This window comes from Leuresthes tenuis, unplaced genomic scaffold (assembly GCF_036924035.1).
Source record: "Leuresthes tenuis unplaced genomic scaffold, fLeuTen1.0.hap1 SCAF_10, whole genome shotgun sequence".
Lineage (NCBI taxonomy): Eukaryota > Metazoa > Chordata > Actinopteri > Atheriniformes > Atherinopsidae > Leuresthes > Leuresthes tenuis.
This window is the reverse complement of record NW_027325364.1, coordinates 28943453-28969071: the sequence shown is the minus strand read 5'-3', so window position 1 is coordinate 28969071 and position 25619 is coordinate 28943453. Positions and strand designations below refer to the sequence as shown.

The 25619-nt window shown below is 38.9% G+C and overlaps 1 protein-coding gene across 30 annotated transcripts in view; it reads right to left on the bottom strand.

The window, feature by feature from the left end:
* Positions 1 to 25619, bottom strand: part of rims2a (regulating synaptic membrane exocytosis 2a) — a 131778-nt gene that overhangs the window by 36593 nt on the left and 69566 nt on the right. For 7 of the 30 annotated variants that reach the window (XM_072394842.1, XM_072394844.1, XM_072394845.1 and 4 more), the window contains 15 exons: positions 24977 to 25188; positions 23583 to 23702; positions 21999 to 22098; positions 21724 to 21847; positions 20710 to 20756; positions 20411 to 20523; positions 19272 to 19319; positions 16999 to 17129; positions 16422 to 16614; positions 14972 to 15125; positions 12826 to 12894; positions 10496 to 10634; positions 7565 to 7681; positions 4363 to 4548; positions 2760 to 2866 (listed from right to left, as the gene is read on the bottom strand). In XM_072394842.1, the coding sequence (XP_072250943.1) occupies positions 2760 to 2866; positions 4363 to 4548; positions 7565 to 7681; positions 10496 to 10634; positions 12826 to 12894; positions 14972 to 15125; positions 16422 to 16614; positions 16999 to 17129; positions 19272 to 19319; positions 20411 to 20523; positions 20710 to 20756; positions 21724 to 21847; positions 21999 to 22098; positions 23583 to 23702; positions 24977 to 25188 (1860 nt within the window). Of the gene's footprint in view, positions 1 to 2759; positions 2867 to 4362; positions 4549 to 7564; positions 7682 to 10495; positions 10635 to 12825; positions 12895 to 14971; positions 15126 to 16421; positions 16615 to 16998; positions 17130 to 19271; positions 19320 to 20410; positions 20524 to 20709; positions 20757 to 21723; positions 21848 to 21998; positions 22099 to 23582; positions 23703 to 24976; positions 25189 to 25392; positions 25461 to 25619 lie in introns of all 30 variants that reach the window. The other 23 variants (XM_072394847.1, XM_072394865.1, XM_072394867.1 and 20 more) reach the window with 8 other exon arrangements.

Here is a 25619-nt window from a genome sequence, read left to right as displayed (position 1 = left end):
CTATGAGTCACCTTATTGACAACCCATACTGCAAGCTAAAATATTTGTTTATGTACAGTGTAGCCATAATACAAAAAAAGCATCTTGAAGAAGCGTCTGTCCAGTACTGTATTACTTTGGGAAAAGTGATTACAGACACATAATGTTTGTTTTTGGAGACCTTACAACAGGGGTGTGGGCCATAACTGGCCCACGGGTTGTTCACTGAACATGGCAACCTTGCATAAATATCAACAGATTTAGTTAGCACTACAGTGTTGAGTAACAGTCTCACACAGTCATAGGACAGAAGCATGCCACATAAACAGATGGGACAGTAGGAAGTAGAAACTGTCGGAAACTCCACTTTCTGCCAACAGTCTCTCCAATTCATTCAAGGTTGTAGCTGAATGTACTGTACATCAACACATACTGGGCGATACTATGGTCCAAGTCACAAAACAGCTCGCCAACTCAACAACTGCCTTGTTCTTGTCATATTCAGTAATTTTAATCATCAGTGATGGAGAAGGACACATTACTTTAAAACAGGTTTAAAGACCATTTCTGTCACAGCAAACACACCTGACTGACCAGTGTGAGCGTCAGATGCCCCATACTCCTCCCCTGTCCCTTCTTAGTGGTTGCCACACATAAAAGAATAAAAAATATATATATATATATTTTTTTTAGAGTTAGAGATGCACGTAAAGTTGGAAGGGTTTATCAGCATTTCAGCTACTCTGTGCAAATATCAACGGATAATGATATGAATCCAGGTCATACACAGCCACATGTACACACTCTCACATTCACACACGCAGGCACAGTGTCACAAGGCTCTGTGGGAACTACACACATAAGATCTGCTACCACCCTGCCCGGGCTGCCATTGAAAGAAAGAAAGAAAGAAAGAAAGAAAGAAAGAAAGAAAGAAAGAAAGAAAGAAAGAAAGAAAGAAAGAAAGAAAGAAAGAAAGAAAGAAAGAAAGAAAGAAAGAAAGAAAGAAAGAAAGAAAGAAAGAAAGAAAGAAAGAAAGAAAGAAAGAAAGAAAGAAAGAAAGAAAGAAAGAAAGAAAGAAAGAAAGAAAGAAAGAAAGAAAGAAAGAAAGAAAGAAAGAAAGAAAGAAAGAAAGAAAGAAAGAAAGAAAGAAAGAAAGAAAGAAAGAAAGAAAGAAAGAAAGAAAGAAAGAAAGAAAGAAAGAAAAGAAAGAAAGAAAGAAAGAAAGAAAGAAAGAAAGAAAGAAAGAAAGAAAGAAAGAAAGAAAGAAAGAAAGAAAGAAAGAAAGAAAGAAAGAAAGAAAGAAAGAAAGAAAGAAAGAAAGAAAGAAAGAAAGAAAGAAAGAAAGAAAGAAAGAAAGAAAGAAAGAAAGAAAGAAAGAAAGAAAGAAAGAAAGAAAGAAAGAAAGAAAGAAAGAAAGAAAGAAAGAAAGAAAGAAAGAAAGAAAGAAAGAAAGAAAGAAATACACAAACAGTGGCAGAGAAGGTTAGAATAGGGTAGAATAAAAGAGGAAGAAGGGGAAAAACGGTGACACTGTGACAGCAAACTCCAAATAAGAAGGTTTCAAATGATCAAAGATGGCAGCCATACAGAAGAAAGGTGGGACTGAGAGCGACTGAGCAAAATATAGCGAGAGCAACATAGAAAGAGGAAGTAGGGCTGGCTGGCGGCTGTACAGGGACACAGGTAAAGCACTCAGGAACTTTGGCAGTGATTAAACAGTTGTGCAACTGCTTTGACAAGTTCTCCAACACTGCATGAGCCTAACCCCATCTCTCTATAGCTTTGTCTCATTAATTCCCCACAGTGACTGAAAAGCTAGTACAGTCTTTGTATCTATTGTCCTCTGATCCAAAGACAGAAATAAAAATAATCACTGAACTCAAAATAAGGTTTCTTAAAGTAAATGTCACAAGTTTTTACAACACATAACATTGGCTGAAGGAGTGCAGAGGAACAACTACTTCAAATGTCACGTTGTAATTAAAAAGTTTTAGTGCCGTAGAAAAATATTTAAAGTACCGGTATGTTTAGCTAAGACAGACAGGAAAGAATATAATTATTGTGGTGAAGTATCTCTGCAATCCAAATAGTTCAAATAAATCAATAATTTGTAAACAAAATTTAACAATATCTATTTTTAAAAGTCAAAGCAAAGACACAGGGAGGCTACATATGAACACAACAATGCTACTATTAATAGGATCCAGACAAACCTACAGGTATGTATGACCTGATGACACAGAACATCTCAACAGTACATTAAACACAACTGCAACAGGGGGCAGGTTCAGGATGCAAAGATTAGGTTTAGCCTCACTGAACCCAGCCGCCTGCCATTGCAGACAGGGTTTTGGCCTTCAGAGTAAGGTGCAGCTCAACCAGCACTTCCTGTCTGAAAGACTAAACCCGTACATTCAGGTACAGACCTTCACAAGGCTCTGTTCCTTCGTCTCCATCTTCTGAGAGAGAAATGGAAAAGGAACCGAGTAGATATGTTATGGATGGAAGGCAAAAGTAGAAAAAAAAAAGAAAACGAACAAATGTGAAGATCTAAAGCATACTAAACCATTCCGTCAGCAAATAATAATCCTTCCTTTTTCCTTTGAAATTGAAGTGTCAATGTAAGCAGCGGCTATAAACTAAAACTCTTCCTAAAACCCAAACAGCTGAGTCATCAAATACATTATATCAAAATACAAAACGGTATATTTACATTTTCAAGTTTCTCCATATACAGAAACCATGCAATATAAATAGTAGATGTCCAGGTGACTTACTTCTGTCCTTCCCTGTGGGTGGAAGCTGTGGAAGTTGCCGTCCACGCCTACTGGACATAGGAGTACCGGTGGGACTGGTCTGGACTGATCCACTACGAGGATGTGCCCTATATGACAAAAAGTAGTGGACACTCCCATGAGGAACATAGTAAAACAAGATCCAATGATGAATGTAGGGCCAGGCCATATTGCCCCCAAATCACAGTACTACGGTGGTAATTACATTTTTAATTAAAAAGAGAAACTACTTGTTTGGTCATAAACATCTCTGTAATTATTATTTAGGGTAAGTTATTAATTTATTATAGCATAAGAAAATTATAAATTTATCATTAATTTAGATCACATATGATTAGGCAGTCAGTGACTGCGGAAATGGAAGATAATTTTAAACTTTACTATGTGAGTTGTATCTTTAAATTCAAACTGATGCATACATCAATGACATTTGGCACATGGCATGGAAGTGGAAGGTCACATCAACTGTTGGGAACTGAGCTGCAATAAAAGATGCCAGGTGTGAATCGCATGTACTGTCGACTCATCAAGCTGCAGGGAGAAAAGAGTTGAATGCAGAAACAGCAGACCAGTGCGACCATGCGTTCAGACTTCCAAAAGGGAATGAACTCAAAACAAAACCAAAGAAAAAATACATAAATAAAATGTAAAAAAAGAATGCCACCACAGAATAAACAGCATCAGTTGATGTTAGTAATGAAATCAAAGTAAAATGTTGGCCCATCACTGCTATACTCACACAAATGTATGAGCAGTGTGGTGTGGTCCAAATTAAATATCAATCCCATTCAGCAAGCTGTCTACAGAGTCAGAATCATTGTGCCTGGGATATATGTAAATAAAACATTTCACATCCAGTAGTGCTTGTAGGGACAACACAGAAAGTGGCTTGGTGAGTGGGAAAGGGGGCACTTGTGACGGAGTGGTTAATGGGGTGAGGTGAGGTGAGGGAGGGTAGCAGGGCACTGGGAAGGTGAAAGGTAGTTGAGTGTGATATGGGTGTTTCTCTTGTGTGTGTGTGTGTGTGGGGGGGGGTTAAAAAATTAACTGTGATTTAGTCAGGCCCAGGTAGGGTGGGAGCTCATGGGTTTGAGTCTGTTTAGGTTGTATTAGTTCCATAGAGGTTTTAGCTGCACATACATTTAACAGATGTGTCGCAACTCTGGAGGCTGAAATAATTTCTGGATTCCAAAAATCTCAGAGTGGTGGTAAAAGAACTGTAGCTTTGGACAACATTATTGCTTTCTAGCTGGCAGGTAAACAGAAAAATAGTGGTGACATGATACATAGACAATGGGTATGTTCCTAGCTTGGACCATTTGGATAAGATGGGTAAGTAGTCGGATTAGCTAAGATAACTAACAAATGTAAATTCATTGTTAGAAGCTCAATATCAAATGTAATGTATTAAGTAGATTTAATTCTATCAATGCTACTTGTGGTCCTTTGGACATTCTTTTGAACTTTTTAAACTAGTGTTTGAATTATTTCTCCCTCCAGTGTAGCTATTGCTCATGGAAATGACTGTACAACTAAAACTCCGGTCTGCTGTTAAGTTGATTAGCCTCTCCGATCTGGGTCACACCTCGTCATGGCAGGTGAGGGGGGTGCAGACCTCCCAGATGGCAGAGATGGCATCGACCTCATGAGCGAAGAGTCGTGGGGGCGTTCAGTAGAGCGTGAGCGGGATGTAAGGCGCTCTATAGTGGGCCGCTGGTCTGCAGAGCGGGACCTGTTGTGATACTCGTGTCTATCCATGGCTCCATGGTTCCTACAGAGGTTGTTGAGAGACAGGCAGGCACTCAGTGGGACTCCAACAGGGCAGGGATATCAGTCTGGCAGGATGGACAGTGTGGAGGGCAAAGAATATTGCTGCACCCTCAAAACTCCACGGTGTTTACGGACCATAAGTGTATTCATGTTAACAATAACATTTATGACTATCATATATAGTCCATATTTGTATTTACCTTTTGCAAGCAGGTTGCTTGTAAAGTTTGAAAAGTATATTTGAACTGTAGAAAATGTACTTCAATATGCAAAACTAAAATAGAATAGAATAAAATCATCTACAAACCCTCTGTAAACAACAGCAAACACCTAAATTCAAATCAAGTGTGCATGTACAATTGACAATTACTTTGATTCAATACTATCTGAATAATCTCTGGTTTGCTCAACTTACATGTTTTTCTTTACACTGTGCTTATAACATAACAACTTTGCCTGCTATTTTCTAGCTTTGTGGGCATTCATTTGCTTTTTTTAGGGCGAGTGAAATGTGAGAAAATTGCATTTGGCTTGATGCATCTATTGTGTCCTGAAAAATACCCATCAATTATGGTTTTGGCATTGTGAGGATGAGGGTAAATCTTCTTGACCTGAAGAGCTGAAGGAAAAAAGCAGGTAAGCTTTCTCACACACAGAAAAACACTGACAGTTCAAAGGTTATTGGTTAACCAAAGTAGAAAAGAGTAAATTAATAAAAAGGTGTGGGAGTGGGTCAGAAAAGAACTTGGAGCACAAATCAAAATAGTAAACAAAATATTTATAAAATTTTTGAAAATATGGAAAATTGACATGTGGAAGGGATGCGCATGCGCATAGTTCGAAGCTTTATACGTGTTATAGTGTGTTATAACATTCACAAATAATAAACATACCAAGCTAAACCATTTTTGGAAAGTGCAGAGGACACTGCACTTTGTCACTGCAAATACTTGGGAACTACCTCCAACAAGGCAAGTTGACACCAAAAGTTTCAAATCGCAGAAAATTGTAGTCATTTTTATTTTCAAATTGTTCAAGTGTCTGTTGCCCTTGTAGAATAGAAAATATTGAGTAGAGCAGATGTTCTTTTTGTCAATGACCGACACTTTATCAACCATCATTTGCTGTGGTTTGTGAACATAATAATGAGCACATTTCCATAATAAAGATGATGCAACAAACAAGGATTTATGGAAAATGTGAAGATTATTTCTGAAACAAATATATCATTTGGTGGGATTTTATGGATTCAGCCATGATATACATTTTCTGCACATTCGAAGAGGCCTTCTTACTCATTTTTCACAGGATGCCAGTGACGCAAAGCACTGGTTTTCTGTACTAGGAAATAAGTTGGGCTTGTTTCATAATAACATGAACTTGTGGTACACTGTGGGGCAGTTCACTTGACCTAAGACACTTGCCAAAAGGCGCAAACTCCTCCAATGCTCTCTGTTGCTTGCACTTTTTTTTAATGCCCTTATTCATTTACAGCACTTTCTTTTCCTGGATGCAAACAGACACAATTCATACGAAGAGCAGATGGAATTCTTAAATATACCAATGTATGGATAATTCTTGATTAACTAGATACTAGGAATGTAAGGATTTAACCAGTACAACTCAAAACCTCATTTTAATGTTAAAGATGTAATTGCATCAGTTCAGACTCCTGTCCTGATTCAAATATATCTCAAACAGTATCAGACAGGCAGAGAGGGTTCTCTCCAAGTAATCCAGCTTCCTCCCGCCATCTAAAAACATGCATGGTCGGTTAATTAGTGATTCTAAATTGACCTTGAGAGTGTGAGCGTGCATGGTTGTTTGTCTTGTTTGTCATGGTTGTTTGTCTGTGTGGTCCAGGTTGTACCCCGCCTCTCATCCAAAGCTAGGTGGGATAGGCTCCAGCGCCCCCGCATGAATTCGATTAAGCGTGTATCAAAAGTGAATGGACGGATGATTGACTGGCAGGAGTGCACCAAGTGGGTAGCATCTGCACAGCATTTGAATTGCATTTCAGCTGTCGGACACACTGGATGCTTCACTCTAGCAGCAAAAACAACATATATGCCCACTTCACTGCTTGTAGGGCACAAAGAAACAGCTACAACATCCCAACAACCAGCACCAGTTTTACAGTGCACCCTCAAATCGAATATCTAGACTTCATCTGGATATTTTTAATGAGAAAAAAAAACATTGGACAAAAAAGCCTGTAGAACATCAATAAAGTATCTAGTGACAAATCTGAACTCTCGTCTTCTGAGATGTCATGTTGTGTCAGTGGATGTGATTACAACTAACACAAGCAACAACAATACACAAGATGAAGATATGAATAATGCAGTCTGTTTCTAACCACAACTTGGCCACAAGTGGGTGAGGTCAAAGGTAATAACAGGACAGCATCTTGTGCCTGATTTATCGGAAGGAATTACAACCTGAGACTGCAGATGAGAGTGGCAGCTTTCTTGATATGTTACTACCATTAGAGTCATGGGAAAAGATAACAACTAAACCATATTGCACTGACAAACCTGTGCCAGACTTGAATGACAAAATAAAGAATGAAGTCTAACAAGAACTATCAAAGGATTTTTTTCACTTTGCTGTGAGGCTGCAGTGAAGCCCAGAACAATATGCATCAGAGATGCCAAACAATGAATGAGCAAAAAGCAGCTGCTTATAGCATGTAAAGACAACACTAATAATCACACATCACTTGATTAACAAATTGTTGGTACAATGTCCATGTATAGGTAAACAACATCAATAAAGAGATACTTCTGTCACATAAAAGCTCTGAGCCTCAATATCCAGAGGCAGTTGTGTACCATCACTGTACATCTACACAACTTCAGAGCTGTGATGACTTCTTAAAAAAAACAGATATCTGACAGGATATCATTTTCTGTCATCACAAGCATGACAACGGAAAATGAAAGACAAACGAGGGACAACTGTAAGAGACCACAAGATGGCGGATGCACAGATGCCGCATCAGTGCATTTCAATACCTCTCATAGTCATAGTCGGAGGAGTAGGCGCCCTCTGAAAAGGCACGGGACATCCTAGTGGAACGCAGTAACCTGACTGCTTCCTCTCTGCAGATTGGGTGTACACGACGGTTGCGGCTGGCAAAAAAATATCACAACTGGTCAGCATTTAATTGTTTTTCATCTCAAAAGGGGGGCAATATCAAAAAGAAAAGCCTGCAATGAATGCTGGAAGACATTTCTGGATTTCCATTTCAAACATCCGTAAGCTAAAGGTTCATCTGAATCCCCTTTCTAAACTGAATTTATCTCCAGCTTCTAGAGGAAACCCTCTTAGCTGGATAAAACTTAACAACCACTGAGAACCTATCCATTTACAGAAGTGCCAGTCACTCTTCTGGTACAGAAGGCAGATGTACCTATCAACAATTTACATTTGCACACACAGAAAACAGTGGAGCAAATGAAGAAGATGATTTATATGATAATGAGATAGTAAAAGAGTGCAATGCTTGTTGGATAAATATTATGGTCAGTCATCTGTTCAACATACAGTACTCCTGAAAAGTAATGTGTTGTGTCTATATATTTAATCGTCTGCTGAGAAAATTTATGCTGTCACACATCGACACAATACTCATGGCACTGATATTGGACAGGTAAATCTGAAATTACTTCAACAACAACTCAAAATATTAAACTTGACTCTGTTGATTCACTATAGTTTGGCTTAGTGCACAGTTAATGTCTTAATTTGGTCAAACAACAGTGAGTAAATACATGTCATAGTGTCAGTGCCATGTGTTCAACAATCAAATAGAGGCTTTCCTCTAAACAAAATGGGTCTGTGGGTTGGTACATAGGAGTGTTGGGTTGGAAAGTGGAGGTGTAAAAATGGGGCTTCATGCAAGCTCAGGTAAAAGTCTACCTGGTGTCCTTTTGAGGATCATCATTAGGCTGAGTATGTCTGGTTCGAGGTAGGGTGAGAAAATGGCTGCAAACACATGAGAGGAGGAAAAAAGATAAAGATGGATCTGAGATGGCAAAGAGGAAGGAGCAAGAGAAGAGGAGAGCATAAAGAAAGAGGAGTATAACTGGAGATAGACAAAACCATAAGCAGACAGATGGAGACAGGAGAGGTCAGGAAACCAAGCGACCAGAAGATTTCTCAACGACACAGGATGCAAAAGGGCTGAGAGATCTCAGAGGGAAGGTTGATGTTACTGTTTCAAAGAGGAATACAGACAAGGACAATGGGAGCTGAAAGAGAGTTAAGCAATCAAAAGAAGAGGAGCATTTCTCGTTAACTTTAACGCATAGACAGATATAAGTAACACAAAGAAAACATCAGCAGCATACACAGAGGAGCAAACAGAAAAGCCTAGCTAAACCATTAAACTTGCCTACTGTCACCTCTACTGGTTGATTACGCAACTTTTGACTAAGCTGTTACATTCAAGATTTTGTCTTTTAAAAACAAAACCTCATTATCAAAAGCTGGGGAAACACAAGTAAGTAAAATGTCAAGAAATTCTAAACAAAATGAAGCCTCACAAAAAGCAATAAAATTCCACTGGGAATGTTTTAATAGTGTAGGTGTTCTGGGACAATGCCAAAGTCACTGTAACTCGTTTCCTGTTTCATTTTCAACAGTTTTCAATAAATAACCAGATATTGTTAATTAAGGCAGATGAAATACACTCAGTATGCACTGTCCAACACAATTTAGGTAAGTGCATTTTCTGCATCTGATGCTGATTTAGGCCAAGCCTCAGAAATATCAAATAAAGTTAATTGGACGGGGGAAAGTAGCTGTGGCCTGGCACTGCCAAGGCTTTGATTGGACTCTAAGAGCTACAATTTCCAACCCTTACAGAAAATAAGTGCTGATGGAGGATAACTGACCACTTTCCCTTGACCACTTCTTCCATAACGACAGTGAAAGACAAGTCAATATAATATGCTTTACTCAGCATTAATAACATTGGCTCCAAATGTTTTCTGCATAATTTCTGCCACCTGATTCTGAGATGGAAAAAATTAATTGATTATGTCTTCTTAGGCAGTGCAGTAACCCCAAGCATTAACTTTTCAGACACATCACTGAAGCTGCAACTTAATATTTATCTTCAAGAGTCATACTTTTACATGAATACTCTCTGTTAATTTATTTTATGCAATAAAATAAAATCATTCTTCTGTGGTAATCTGGGGTTGATCGAGATAAAGGAAATAAGTTTCAATGAGGGAATTCACATCACTGTATGAGATTTAGGATAGCTTCACGGAGAGAACAAAGATAATCTTTTGGCATGTCAGAAAGAGAAAAAAAAACATTCAAACAAATCATTTTCCAGACAGCTTTAAGGCAAATGACCTCAGCCCTCTATAGATACGCTTCAGCCTCCACATGAGCCTGTCAGTATCAGGTCATGCATACCCACATATTAGGATGCATTCACCGTGTATGTAGAGTGTGGGTGTGTGTACGTGGGTGTGCACACCGGTAAGGTGATTAATGTCTGTCTTAAGACACACTGTGGTGCTCCGCTCTAGTAAAAGAGGTGTACTGAGAAGGTCGAAGGTCAAATTATGGGTCCAGATTTCTGCTGCGGGACAAAGATGGACTGGACCTCACATCTTGTAGTTCACTTCTGTTCATAAGGCACTTGGCCTCCTGCTTAATTGAGGAATTGAGGAGCTGAAAGATATGCTACATGGTATTAAAGGAGTTCCACAGTAATCCAAAGTAGCCCATAATAACATCCCCTTACATTGAGCTACTAAAGTTCATAATATTTTTCTGGATTTCCATACGAAGAAAGTTTAGACTGAAACTATTTAAAAAAAAAAAAAACTGGGACATGAACATGATCATAACAAACAAAAAGAAAAAAAACCATCATGTAAATCCAAACTTAACAGGTCAGTCTGTTGGTTAACTAAGGTTACCTGGAGGGTGGGGGAACACTGGGAGAACGCGACCGTGCACGATTTATATCAGCAGACCGAGAGCAGTGGTTGGACGACATGACCTGCTCAGGAACAGACAATGTGGAGCTCTGGAAGTCTCTTCCATTTGGCCGATAGTCTGTGAAAATAAGAATGGATAAAAAAAAGAGAGATACGGAAGGAGTAACAAGATCAGCAGGGAAATACTGGATCATTTCAGTTACATACCAACCACATATTACACGACTGCTCTTGATTAGAATTATGAAGCAAAAGTACACCTCAGTGTGGAACTGCTGTACTTTTCATATAAAAAGATAAACCTGTCTCTTGTGATTGAAAAATTTTGAACTCACGTAATGCAAGTCCAGTTTGACCACATGCAGGGATAAGTTAGAGAAAAGAGGCCAAACCTAAACTTACACTAAGTGTCACTTCACTCAGGGTATAAATCCCCTATTTTCATTATGCTGAATCTCTGTATTCCATAAATGAGAACTAGCTTTTAATAAAAAGTGCAATTCAACTGCTATGTTAACATTGTGCATTAAACATGAAAATAGCATTTAAAAAATCTGTAACATTATAATGAATTTTCTCTGCTAGACTGATTAGTTCATTCGACTTGAAAGGGTTCATTAAACGATAATCAAACATGGCTAGCAGCCATGGTTAAGGTCAATGCTTAGCACTATTAAAGCTGATTGATATGCAATAGAGTGTGTAGCACATTAAAGAAAGTTAAAGAAAAGCCTGAATCAAAAGTTTAAAAGCCAGGAATGGTAGGTAAAGTTGGAGGAAAACTTAAGGAACTCTGACATGCTAATACAATACAATTTTCTTTTTGATGGGAAGTAGTTAGGCAAAGTAGTGGATTGAATACATCTGTTTAAATATCTCAAGATGAATCCCTATTTCAAAATGATGCAACATTCCAATTAGTAGATTGTAACAAACTGTAGTTCCACCATTCTTCTGTCTTTCAGTTTAATAAAGAAAAGTTAAAAATAAAAATACATCAACAATATCTCAGTGTCTTTGTGACCCATATAGACTTCACAATGAAAAGATTTGCCATTTCTGAATAGCAGTCCCGAGCCTCTCGCAGTAGGACCATCAACTGCCTCATAGTGTCAAAATCAAATAATTTCTTGGTCTTAACATGCTGCATCACGCATGAGTACAGCACTGCCTGTTAAACACATTCAAAAAGGCTCAAATTGGAATAAAAAAAAAGAATATATTACATTGGTTCAGAAATGGGGAATAGAACTGAGGGTTAAAACAATACTAAATAGGTGGCTCAAATGAGAAAAACAAACAAAAGCACTGACTTCTACTTCCACTTTCTTCTTATATATATAAAATGCCTGGTATGCTAAGAGAACCAGGCAATTAAAATAGTCTACATTTATGTGCAGTACACAAGAAAAAACTGCATTCTCCTCATTTGAAATAAAGTAGGACAGTAGATTAATGCAAACACTGCAGGTTTGGAGCTGAGTAAAGAAGAGGGTGCAACCAGGCCAGAGCAAAGGGGTATTCCCTTCACTTTGAATCAAATGAAGATAGATTAGCATAGTGAGGCTGTGAAGGGCTGATGAGAATGTTAAAAAGGCTAGAGAGGGATTTCCCTCACCTATGGTGCCTTTAGTGTGTCTACCTGACTGGCTGTCTGTCTGTATGACCAAAACTTTGCAACAGTAGCTGAATCTATTCTCCACTCTCTTCGATGCATTCCTCTCTGTTTTCCAAGCACTGCCTCTCACTTTTCTGTGGCCTACATTTGCCAATAGCGATGTGAAACATTATCACATGCTCAAACTAATAGGTAGCCTTTTCCATCATACAAAATATCAAAAGCATTCCTGCAAACAAGGTCAGCCCATTTTCTGTGGTTTTCCATTGACATTTTTCCAAAAAAAGACTGCAGACAAGAGAAAGGTACATGCTGCTTATCAAAACTGTCTTCAGCATGTAAAAACAAGTAGAATGTTCTCTTTATTTTTAACCCTTTTCAGCATTATTCGGTCATGACTTTTTCTATGGTATTGTGGCTGGTAGCAGCTTTGCTTCTCCTTTTCTGATGTGCAGTGTGGGTGTGTTGCTGGAGTCTTAGCAAAAACAGCAGAAAAGCAAGTTGTAGTGCAGAGGAAGACCACGCTTAGTGCTCCCTCACTCTGCTTCTGCTTATGGGGTGCGTTAATTTATCTTTCAAATTGGATATATAACTACGTTTTTAGGTTGTCCAGCCCTGGGAAGCATGTGAGTGATGGCGATACTCTATGTACGAACTCTGCGAACTCTGTATGTGGCTAATTGTGTATTACCTGTTATAACCCCAACACCGTCCTCACAATCGTAGTCTGATATTTCGCTGTCGCTTATCCTCTGGGATCCTTTGAGAGTAAACAGGTGGAGAGAAAGAGATGGGGAAAGAGGGAGAAGTCATTTTCTTTCCCTTGTTCATGTATTTAACCACTTTGGCACTTTATGCTCTCCTTTGTAATCTGTACTGCTGAAAGTGAAGGACCAAACCGACACAAACAATGCAGCATTTCACTGCTCGTCTTCTACAAAAAAATGCTGATGTCTCTTCATCTTAAGTGTGACACTGTCGAATTGCTCATTCAATCAGTCAATGTACGGGTGAGGATTGGAGAAGTGATATGGCTATACAGTTCTTCTTCATCACCCCAAATAGCCTTATCACTGCTGCCCCCCACCCCACCAACTTCACTGCTCAGTCAACTTAAATCAAGTGGACATGCGGGCTTTTTCAGAAATAACAAGTGCTGCACTCTGGCAGTGCCACTCCCAATCTCTCATTTCAGTTGGCTGAGAACTTTTTTACAGCTGTCAGCTCTTTCACCTCTCACTCTCACACACGCTCAGAAAACTGTCCTGGAGGGGGGTGAGCGAGCCTTGATTGTCAAGAAGGAACAGCAGAAGCAGTCCAGTGTATCACAGATTACAACATAGTCATCTAAAGCAACTGAACCATCTCCAGGTTATAGAATGTAACAGTGGTAAGAGGGGCCTAAAGGGTTTTATGGGTTTTTGTATTCTGATCAGTCTCACTTATTATTGTTGCTGTGATTATGATTTTAATTATCATTGATATTATTATTATCATTATCAGTAGTAGTAGTATTTGCTGGAAGAAAGTATTGCTGGACTCCAGCATCTCTTTATGCCTTTCAAACTATACAGCCAGAGCAGAAAAACTAAAAAGGGGAGGCATTGCAGCACGTATTAACAACAGCTTAGATCATCTTGGACAAGTTTCTGAGAAGGAGCATCGCTGAACCCAGATACTGAACAACTGGCTGCGGGTGTTTGTCCATGGTGTCTGCCAAGAGAGTTCACCTGTGTTACCTGCCAATGCTGCATGTGACATCATCATCTCTGTTGTTGCCAAACTACAATGCATCGATGACAATCTCTGGAGATTGGAATCACGCCTCTCTCCGCTACACTTCCAACTTTCCAACGGTTTGCTTTCTAATTTTATTAGATTAATTTATTTATCTATTTATTCATTTTTCCTCAATACATTATGTTGAAACTATACAATTTCCTTTGGAGATGAATAAAGTATGATTTAATTAAATTCAAATGCACCACCACTGTTTCTATAAAAAAAATCTATATGATAAATAAAGTATTGTAAAAGCAGGACAGTCATTTAGTGTCTCCTGTAACAATATTGATAAACTACTTATGATCAAGAAACACAAACGCAAGCAAAGCAGAATGGGCATAAAAGGGTTCCAACAGTATAATATGCAACTGTAAAGGGGAAAAACTTAATAATGGGCCAAATAACAAACAGAGAAGTAAGAGGTCAAGTGATGCCAGTTAAGACTGGAGGATAGTTTTGGTTATCAAAATACCAATCTGGGATGAGGACCAAGCGCAGCTTTTTTTTATATGATTGTGGGTTGAAGGGAGGGATTGCGTGTTAGAGCATAGGTGAATACAGAGAAAGAGGACTCTGTCCTAAGTCTCTGTTTCCCTTGTGTGTGCATAGTTTTTGCTACCCTGATTGGATTCCAAGCAAATTCTATACAATTCGAAGCAGCTACCCACATTGAAATCCATACAAGGCAGCAGAAACATGCTGTCTTTATGGGAAAAGGGGGTGGAAAAAGAAAGCACAATGATGCATCTTTGAAGAAGACAGAAGAACACTCAGATGGTCCATAGAGCAGCAATGCCTGGTAGTGCAGGGGCCTTTACCTGAGTTGTAAGAATATGATTCTTTGCCTGTGAAAGCAGAAGTCATAAAGTTGATGTGACATGGATAACAACAAAAGGAAACAGAACTCCAGAGGGCAAATTGAGGAGCAAATTGACCATAGGTATAGGTAATGAACATAAACAACTTCTTTAACTTGAGGCAGAACATTTAGTTGCATTACTTTTTTTTATTCAAATGTATTTCTGGGTCAGAAACCTGTAGGTGTTACTTACTCTGCAGCCGCCTTGTTGGACTCTCTCCATGGAGCTGCCTACGCTGTGCATTCGGAGAGGCACGTGGGAGTGGTAGGGACGACACATCATGTGTTTGTAACTTGTACCAGTGAGGTTCATCATCCAGAAGAGCCGTCTCCAGTTCAATCAGGATCTGCCAGAGGAAGAAGGCCGTGGTAAGGCCGTGGTAAATTGGTGTGGAAGTAACATGGTTGCCATCAGTGATGGAATTACGACATGCAATACTTTCTTGTGCCCTGAAATCCCTGGAGCTCTTACAGAGAATGTGAATCCCAAACAAACCATTTCTGTTCATATACATTGTACAACAGAAGTGAGTATACGTCTGTGCAATACGCTTCAATGTCTGATTATTCTAAATTGTGCCACCCCATAATAACTGCACTAAATTTGTGAGTTGACAGGTAGCATATTTCCTCTTACTGGCAATAGAAAATAAACATTTTAGGAAGACTACCTGGACCAGAAATGCAAAAAAAAAATGAAAGTGGACCATCCGTGATCACACAAGATACAAAACCTGCGATAAAAAAAACAAAAAACAAAAAGTATGCCTGTATGAAGACATGAAGACAGTTTTAAATGACAACAAACAATTTATCCATGGGCTGTGTCTTTCTGAAAGTCTTCATTGTGGCTTCTCATTGAAAAGAGGAAGTAAAATCTGTTATTGTGACACTTTCCAAAGATGGCCAGGAAAAGAACCTAAAGAATACTGGAGACAGTTGCAATAATAAAGAGGTGGTTTTGAAAGAGCCAGAGCACCACGAATTACAGCCACAACATCTGCCTTTCTAAAGTTACGCCATTGGATGTGTGCTGCTTAAACAATTTCCCATCGAAAAACAGAACCCCTCTAACTGAGAGAAAATGAAAACAAAAATCAACAAAAAAACAGGTGGACATACAACGTAATAAAAGGCCCTTTTTTTATCTGTTAATTTTAGAAAACTTTTACTGAACTAATATGGGATCAACAGACACACAGCAGCGATAGTTTGTCGTACATGGATTTATGTCATTAGTACATGTGCGAATAAAATGCACGATTTAACAATGTTGGTAACAGCTGGAAGATGACTGAAATGTTTAATGCATTTGTGACTTTACATATAATCACAGTTAAAATGTCTGCCCTGATAATGTGATTAATTTAAGCCGGTCTGTGGTCTGTGGTCAGTGTTGTTGACTGACGTGTGCTTAGCGCCTCAGAGCAGAAAACTCGTTTTTGTGTGACTTTGAAACTTATCGATTTTATTTAATCAGTGATGTTTAGCTAATTGGGTACTAAGACATTCTTCCGAGATGTGACAAAGAATGAATATTTACTTCTGCTTTACTCGGACTTCAAGGGCTTAACCCCATTTAAGAAGATAAGCTGAGATACTCTCAGTTAGTGTCCCTGATGGCTGGGGTTTGATTTTCTTACCTCTCCAAGGAATTCGCTCTCCTCCTCCCTGACCCTGGCTTGGTCCCACAATGTGATTTCCAGCATGCGCTCTCGAAACTCCCGCCGGTGCACCGGCGAATACATAAAGGTCTGATTCCATTTGGGCTCTAAGGATTTCTTTACTGTTTTTGTTCTCCTCTTGCTTTTGTCGCTGGAGGAACAATAATTCACACTGTTTTTATTTACAACCTTGATAGGGAAGAACCACGAATACAACAGATCAAAAGCACAACACAGTACAGGCATGCTGATTATGAGTAGTAGACATGATTATTTGACTACATCTTTCAGTATATCACCTTCTGGAATTCATCATCATAAGGAGAAAATTGCACAGAGATTGTAAACCAACATTATTTGTCTTATCAATGTTTTCAAATTTTTCCTGATAGTAGTGGGTATAACAAAATGACACATGACCCAGGGACATTACATCAACTACACCAAAATTTAAAAAAACATTAATAATCAGCATATGTGGAGGATGGAGGATGCATGACATCGCAATAAAGGAGCTTGGTAAGTAAACACACAAAATAATGGTTTCTACTCTTACCTTCTATCAGGGAGGAAGTAGATTTTGACGTAAGGGTTCCTGGGTCGGCCATCTTCCCTGGGTGGCAAGTCTTTGGCGCCCAGAATGGTGACAATTAGCTGATGGCCCACTTTGTCATACCACAGTTTGACCTGCAGGGGTAGAGCAGAGACAACATGCTGAGAGACAGCTCAGGACCAATATGAGGATGAAAACACAGAGGGAATAATGCAGGAGAAGATGATTTCATCAAGCCTGAGCTGGAGTCATTAGAGGTGTATTTATGTCTAATTTTGTTGAGTTTACACATTTCATTTTTATCGCATTGTGTTTGGCCTCAATATAAGGTCTTCTCCTGTATTTATCCTTCAGGAAAAGAGAGGGAGATGTTGAACTGTTAAGAGGATGCCATGTCATGCGAGTATTAGATTTCATTAAATCATGGAACCTCTACTGCAGATTAATTGTGTGATAATACAAAAATGGTCAAAACCCTTCTTCAATGAATTCAATGTGTTTTTTGGTTGTTTTTCCATGGTGCCATTAGTATTCATGCATCTGTCTTCACTGTGTCTCATTTATGCCAAAGATGTTGTTGTTATTTTGCTAATGTGTGTTTACATCTGTCATCAAATTTTCCACTGTAGGAATTAATAGAATTTATTTAATGGAACTGTACAATTGGCCTTAATGACATTTCAACTGAAGTGAACAAAGTTGAATGCCAAAGCTGGCATGCTCTGAAATTAACAATATGTTCTTAAAATGATACTTTCTACCACTGATGATGTCTCAAATAATGTTCTCTCCGATACTTATTGGGAATTGATATTGACAAATCAATCATGCTGTTATGAGAGATATCAAAGACAGTTCAAGCTAAAAGGGAAGTATGGACTCAAGTGAAAGACACTTAGAAGGCAAAGAAGTCAGACTGAAGCCTTAAAGAAACAAGATGAGATGAGAAGTAAGACTTCTAAGTTTTTGTCCATACTTCATTAAAAATGTGATTATGGAGAGGGCCCGCACTGTTTACAACTACAAGCTATACATGCAGTATAAACAGAGGCAGAAACAGACAGCAGGGGGCTTACAGCAAAACAAATTGTACCAAATAATATCTGAGCTTGCAGCCCACCTTAGAAAAATCAATGATTGCATGTGTTATGTGTTTTGCAGAATCTGTTCAGTCTACTAAGTGATTACCTGAAACTTGGCCTTCAAGTAGATACTCTTAATCCATTCACACATATAAAACCTTATTCTTTAATCCATAACATGTGTTACAATTTGAAAGCCCTCTGACATCTATGTGCTGTATTATACATATGAACCACATTCCCTGCTTTTAAGACCACAAATCATATCCATATAATATTTGTCTTTTAGGGAAAACATTAATGTGAATTACATATCCAGTGTTTAAAGCAAGAACATTAACACTGAAGGCTAACTAAATTAACAGTCCTGATTCACACAAAGTGAATCTTCTTCAAGATGAAAAAAAAAAATCATTAAAAAAAAACCAAACAGCCCCTGTTCAGTAAAGGGGAACCTTTGATCTTACTGAAGCTGTTATTTGGCAGGTACAATTTGCTTATTCATCAACTCTAATATGAAAAGAATAATGCAATTGGGATTTAGTTTCCGAAAGAGGACAGTGAACTTGGTGTCTTTTCCCTGCAACATAAAACCACACAGCCATCAGCTGTGATTTGATAATTAGCATTACTTCAACTCACATGTGGAGGGCTTCTTCTGCATATGAATGTAAAGTTTGAGTTATCTATGTCTGGATTCATGTTACAATGAAGCAGAAAAAAACCAAGTTCTTGGTCCTTAAAAATCTTATAGAGACCAACTCCTTCATTGCTTTAGAAAAATTATCAAGCAGAGGGTCAATCACTAAGTTCAGCACAATATGAAAGAAAAAAAACGAATAGAAAGAAAAGAAAAGAAAAGTCAGGCAATGAGCGAGTTTGTCTTAAAACGTCTGCATTAGTTGAGCATGCACTACTGTACTTCAGGATAATGATGTGAACTGGTTGAAATGTGTAATAGGAACTTTAGTCATAACAGCGACACCAAGAAATCACACAGAAGAAAATGACACAATGCACTGCCCTAACAGGGAAACTTGAAGCTATAATTTCCCCCAAAATGCATTTTTAACAGTATGGAAACCAAACAAAATAAGAAACAAAAAAGAAAGAAAAAGAAAAGAAAAAAACCCAGTCAACAATTGATGAGAAAAAACCAAACACAGTTTGTGCCCTTCAGACAGGGCCCATTACCTGGACCCTAGGGGTAAAAGGCGTTGTTCTTCTACTAAGGCTTTGGCTCTGGATAAGTAAAATTAAACAGCAAAAGAAAAAAAAGAAAAATAAATGCAATAAAATGAAAAATCCACAAGACAAAAAACTCACAATACACTCAAAACACAACATACATTTTGTAATTCACATGAGAGATATGTGGCTGCAGATTCATTCTTAGTCTTTTCTCTTTCACCTTTCATGATTTTTTCCTTTTGGTCTGCTTTTTTGAATATTACTTATCCCTTAGCGTTCCTGCTCTGTTCTCCTCTGTTCTGCATAAGTCTGATCAGCAAGTCATTCCAGTGTACAGTTATATCTCCAATTCATCTCTGGCCCTCTTTTTCCTCTGCTTCAAAGCCTGCGTCACAGTGACGTTAAACTGAGTTGTTAAGTATAAAAATGCCAACTGGAGACTGCTCCAAAACAGCTTCATGTTAAGTGAAATTACTCATCAGGCACAGGGAGTCTTCCAAGGTTCATACAGAAAATTGAACTATTGAATGATTAGTCAGTTTTTTAGTTCAAGGTCACTTCTCAAAGGATATAAGAGCTAAACGGCTGAGCCTACTTTTCTTATGACTGGCAGGACAGACTTGCATCTTAAAGCTTATTAAAACTATCAGTGTGAGATAAACAGATCTAATGGACAGCCTATAAAATTGACACTTAGACCCAATCTCAGTCAATCTAAACCATTTCTCATAAATATTGACACTGAGAAAAACACATGCACCGGAGGTGTTACACTGTTGCTAAAGCTGTCTCCCGTGTGGATTCTAAATTTGACAGTTGATTTATCTTTTGCTTTAATGCAGTCCTTTACCCATTTACCCCAGGAGGGTTTTTATACTTGATAATGGACAACACACAACGTAACCCGATCTACAGTTCTGAGCTGGGTTGGAAAATTGCCAGCTGAACAGACTGAGAGGTAAATGCAGAGCAAAGGAGATCTAACTATTATATGAACTTAGATTTAAATCATAATTGTGCTGGTATGTTACATTCCCAGTGTGAACGTTATACTCACTACCAATCTCAAAAGTGGTCAAATTATTCTAAAAAAATTGTTTTACAAATCACTTTTATCAGAACGTCAAGTTGAGGTCACTTACTGAGAGCTGTCCTGACAGGTACTGGGGGGCATCCCTCAGCATGCTGGGACTCATAGGGGACGTGACAGAGATTGAAGGGCGATCCATCTTCTGAGATTCAAAAGAACTCGAACCTGACAGACCACAGTAACACATTCAGATTGTCTAGCGCTCATTTGGTTTTAACTTGGAATTTTGATAATACAAAACAAGAAAGACGACCCTAACCCAGACGCAAGAAATCTTGCCATGTCAAATGTTTCCAGGCCGATTAGTACAATAGAATAACAAAAACCACCAAAGATCATAACAATACTAACTTGATTCCAGTTGTGCATGTGTGCTGTCTGGTATTCTTGGAATATCTCTGAAAAAAAATAGATAAAAAGAGAGTGAAGGGAAGAGCATGGCAGAGACAAGAAGAGGGATGGAGTGGATCAATTGGAGCTAATGCTGAATACACTGTGTTTTAATGACCGTAAGCATCACATTAGTCTTCATTCATCCAACAGCGTCCTCAGCAGCACAGAGTAGGTAAGGTATAAAAGTGATCAGGCAAAGGTGTCTCTGTTTTTCCTCATAATTTTTCCGTGAAAAGCAATTGGAGGAGAAGTTACAAGCGAGGTGGCAAGATTTCAGTTTGCAAAATAGGGTTGGTCACTCCCATACAAGGCCAGAGACCCAGAGCTGGAGTGGGGGAGGGGTTGAATACTCTCATTCTCAGATAACACTAGCTTTACTTCATCTCATATAAAGTCTCCATATTGTAAGATATTTAAAAGAAAGTTATTCTGAGTCATAAAAGAAATAACTTGACCATGACAAGAATTTGAATGAGAATGAGTCGACAAACATCAACTCTCTGCTACTGCTTTGAGAAGAAAACATTATTCTAATTAGTTTTAGTTGACCAGTTTTTACTATATAAACCAAATCAAGTTGAAATAAATCTGATGAGATAATGAGGGTCTTTAAAAAAATCCTTTTATTGCCCAAGGTTTAGTTTTAGTTGCTCAGTTGTTAATGTATTGACTATCAAGCATTATGTTAAGTTACTTTGCAAAATAGACACTAAATTTCTGAATTCACTGTGATTATTTCACAGTTTATTTAGAGCTACAATAACTTTTCACTACATTAATTAAAAGCAGGTAAAGGTAATAGACAGATTGGGCCTCACTGTTTAGGTATGTGTGGTTACCTTGTAAGACCACAAGGTATGTGTTATGGTGAATGCTTGGTGTTAAAGTCAACAAGAAAATCTTGTAAGTCTTTGCTACCAGGACAGTTGTGTGACGAGGGTAGTATTTGGTTGGCACTGGTTGAGTTCTCACCCTATAGGCCGTGATACCACCAGCTCCACCTGTGGCTCAGGCTTAGATTCTAGTATGATATTGTAAACTTCTTTAAATGTGGCTCCTTGTAAAAGCCTCCCATTCCACTCCAACACTTGGTCACCTGCGGAAACACAACATGGGATATTATAAATGTAATACCTGTCTTGCCGCTGCGTGAGCAATACACACCATTACAGTATGCACCTCTGAAACAGAATGGTTGGATTCTAGATTTGTTCAATTATCACCTCTTGTGTGAATGTTTATGATACCTGGTCTGAGGTGTCCAACAGTGTCTGCTAGACTTCCTTTCCTCACTTTAGTGATGAAAGCGCAAAGTCTGCCAGATTCTGTCATCTTGCCTCCCACCACCTGTAGAAGCAGAGAGAATTTAGCATTGGATTAGCAGTTAAATTAATGTGTAAATAAAACCTGAGCTGTGCTATTGTAACTGCAGATTTAATACACCATAGTGACTCTGCATGGCAAAAATAGATGTAACATGAGCAGTACAGCTCACATAAATGTAAATAGAGAGAATTCTTTATCTTTTTTATGTCATGACTTTGGCTATTGCCTATAAGATATGAGTCATCAATAAAGGCATTACAAGGAGAAGGTCAATGGTAAAACCTATGCCTTTTTAAACAAAAAGTCCATGTCTCCAACCTTTCTCCCCAGGGACACTCTCTGGTGTGGCTCTGTGGTTCTGTAACAGTGCACGGCCAAAGGCTAGAGCTGTACTGTACAGTCCTGAGCTGCTCTAGTCCACTACACTCAGCTTACACTGGCATCATACAAATAAAAATCCCTCTTAATGGCAGCTGAATGCCAACATACAAAGGAGCTTAGAGAAGTCTGGTAAATGAAATGGCTTTATGTAACAGGCAGGAGCTAGAAAGTGTGGCTTGCAGAGGAGATGAGAGAGAAAGATGGACATTGAGGGCGAGGCTGGCAGCCTGACTGATGGACTGACTGGCTGGATTGCCGAGCTGGTTGGCCGCGACTGCTGAGCGGACAGAAATGCACAGAAGCATTGAGCAGACACAAACATGCCATTTCAGGAGGCTCATTCAATCAGTAATGATTTTTCCCCATCTTGCTGCTCTTAGTTCTCTCTGCTTTATGCAGTGGTGCAAAGTGAAGTAAAATGTTTACAGCAAGAAAAAAATGTTCTGCTTCAGCAAGGTAGTGACTACAATGAAACAACAAAAACGTTTTTAACATAATTAGAATAACAACATACTGTAGTAATAGGCTGCAGGGCTCTGAAAGTAAGAGGCATCAAAAAGCATAGAATGTAAAAATGCACTTGAGTATGATGACATAATGCAGAAACACAAGAATAATTTAAAATAAATTAAACCAAATATTTAAATTGGCAAATTTGGACAGAGGCTGTCATGCCTTTGACCAGCTGATAGCGGCTCATCATGAAGTTTGAGCTCAATATTAACACCCGTCATTAATATTAAACAAAAATATAATCAAGATGCTGGTGAAAATTAATACTGAATAGTACTGCAATGTAAATAATTATGATGAATCAAAGGTAAATTCAACCAATTCCTAAATGATCAACTTCAGAGTCTGAAATATCTGAAATATCATAACAATATGTGTTTTACTGTGACAGATGTTATTGCTGAATTTCCCAAAGTTTCCCAGACACGATGGAACTTCAAAGTGAAATCTCTTATTAAAAAGATTGTGTCGGTGTGATAAATGTGCTTGTTTAAAATGCTATTGTTGGAGAACAGTGATGGATATCCAGCGTGAGGGTGCAGCCCAAGTGCATCATTATGTGTACCATACACAGAGACACGGTCAGCTTGTCAGAAGCATCATAAGCTTACCTTCAGACCAAGCAGAGCTCCTGAGTCACGAGGCACACTTCCATCCTTCATGCGCTTGTTGAGCAAGATGCGGCCTATTAGGCGATCCCCATCTTTGGATGGCTGCCATGTAACCGGGTGCTACAAGGTCAGAGCAATAACACACCTTTTGTTTAACAACTCATCCACTTGAACTTGATCAGTTCAGACCAAAGCAAACAACAGTCTGTGGTGAAAAGGAGAGGTAATAATTTACTTAGGAAAGAAAAGTTCACACAAACTCTGCTGATTTGTAAAGAATGCATAAATGTTTGAATGGCAGACTACTCACTGATTTTCAAGCCTATAATATCGATCTAGTTTGCTGTTATTATTGAATAAATGCGTTGATGAAATGTGAAAAATTTTAACATCAAAATATGGTTTTTCAGTAGACTTGGATACCACTTCCAGAGCTTGTGTAAACCTGCCAGTGTGAGCGTGGAGTGAGCTTCATGCAGCATCTCATGCAAAGTAAAGCAAGCAGCCCCAACACTCCTCCTCAGACCAGCTCTTCAAACAGGAGCAGGAAGAGCAGAGTCTCACTCCGATGCTTCACTGCGCACAAACATACAACCACGATCAAGTGGAGAAGTGAGGGGAAGCAGACAGTAAAAAAAGGGGATGAGAGGCAACCACTGACACAACCAAATGAAGGAGACCATTTGGTGCCATATTAGAAATCAAAAAGAATGAAACACATAAAATATAGAGTACAGCCATGAGACACAGATAGGGTGAAATCACAGACAAAAAGAAGGGAGTGAAAGGGAAAAAAGAAAAACAAATGTTTCCAATTTTTGTGCAAAACAAATTCAATATTCCCTGTGTTGTGGGCTTTTTGGGTTTTACTGTAGAAGTGAGTGGAAGGTTGGCGGGTTCTGTCTGGACTGGATGCTGTGGACAGGGCATTAGAGTGAGAGGGACGGGCCTGAGAAAAGGTGTTCCTATTGTGCTAGTCAGGACCTATGCAGAGCAAGAACACAATATACGAAGGAGAACGAGCATGCAACTAGGAGAGACCCACATTCCCGTGTGCCATGACAAACAAAGAGGTTGTGTGTCAATGCCCTTTTTTTAACAACTACTGTAAGGTGTGTAGCTTCTGTTGGGGGAGCAAAACAGCAAGTACAGGTAGCAAGCAAAGAGTGTTCCCAAAAGACCTTTTCGGCAACACTGAGCAAGGTGGAGCCAAAAGTAACTGAACAAAAAGAAACGAAATCGCAAGAGAAATCAATTTATACAACTTTAAAAAATCCAAAAAACAAACATCTCATCTTTTTACACTTAGTGACAGAAAGCAAACAAAGACTGAATGGGTAGGTAAAAAAAATAAAAATAATAATCATAAAATGCAGGCTAGATTGTCTCAGTACCTTCTCACTATGGCTATGCTCCTCGTTTAGGGTAGTGCTACTGCACGTATCAACTCCCGAGTCTTTAACCTGTGGTTCACACCATGCCAAGTCCTCTTCAAATGAGTGTCCCCCAAAGCGCACCATTTTCTTTTGCCTCTCAGATAAGGTGTGTGTCGGCTCGGACATAAATGCCTGCTCAATAGTTTTTCTTTTTCCCCTTTGACTGTCCCCTACAGGTGTGGGATAAAAACAGAAAGAAAAACAGAAAAAACAACATGCAAAGGTGTAAATAAAACAAAGGAACCATGAAATGACAAAAGACTCAGGGAGATCGGGGAATGGGGGAGGAGAGAGACAGAGAGAGGGAGAGAGAGATGGGGTTAAAGGGCAAAAGGTAGGAAGGGAGGGTCAGGGCAGGGCTCCACATGTCTCACCAAAGACATTGGGGAGGCCTCGCTGCTATGCCATGATGCATGGTCCCACCAATGGCCATCCAAATCTCCTGTAAGGTGAGGGAGGGAGCGGGAGGGCGCACATACACAAGAGAGGACAGCGAGAGGGACAAGTGAGGACATCACAAACCACACACACACACCCCCTCATAATACATATACAGCACGAGACAAGACATCCGAATATTCATTCATACACACACACAAAC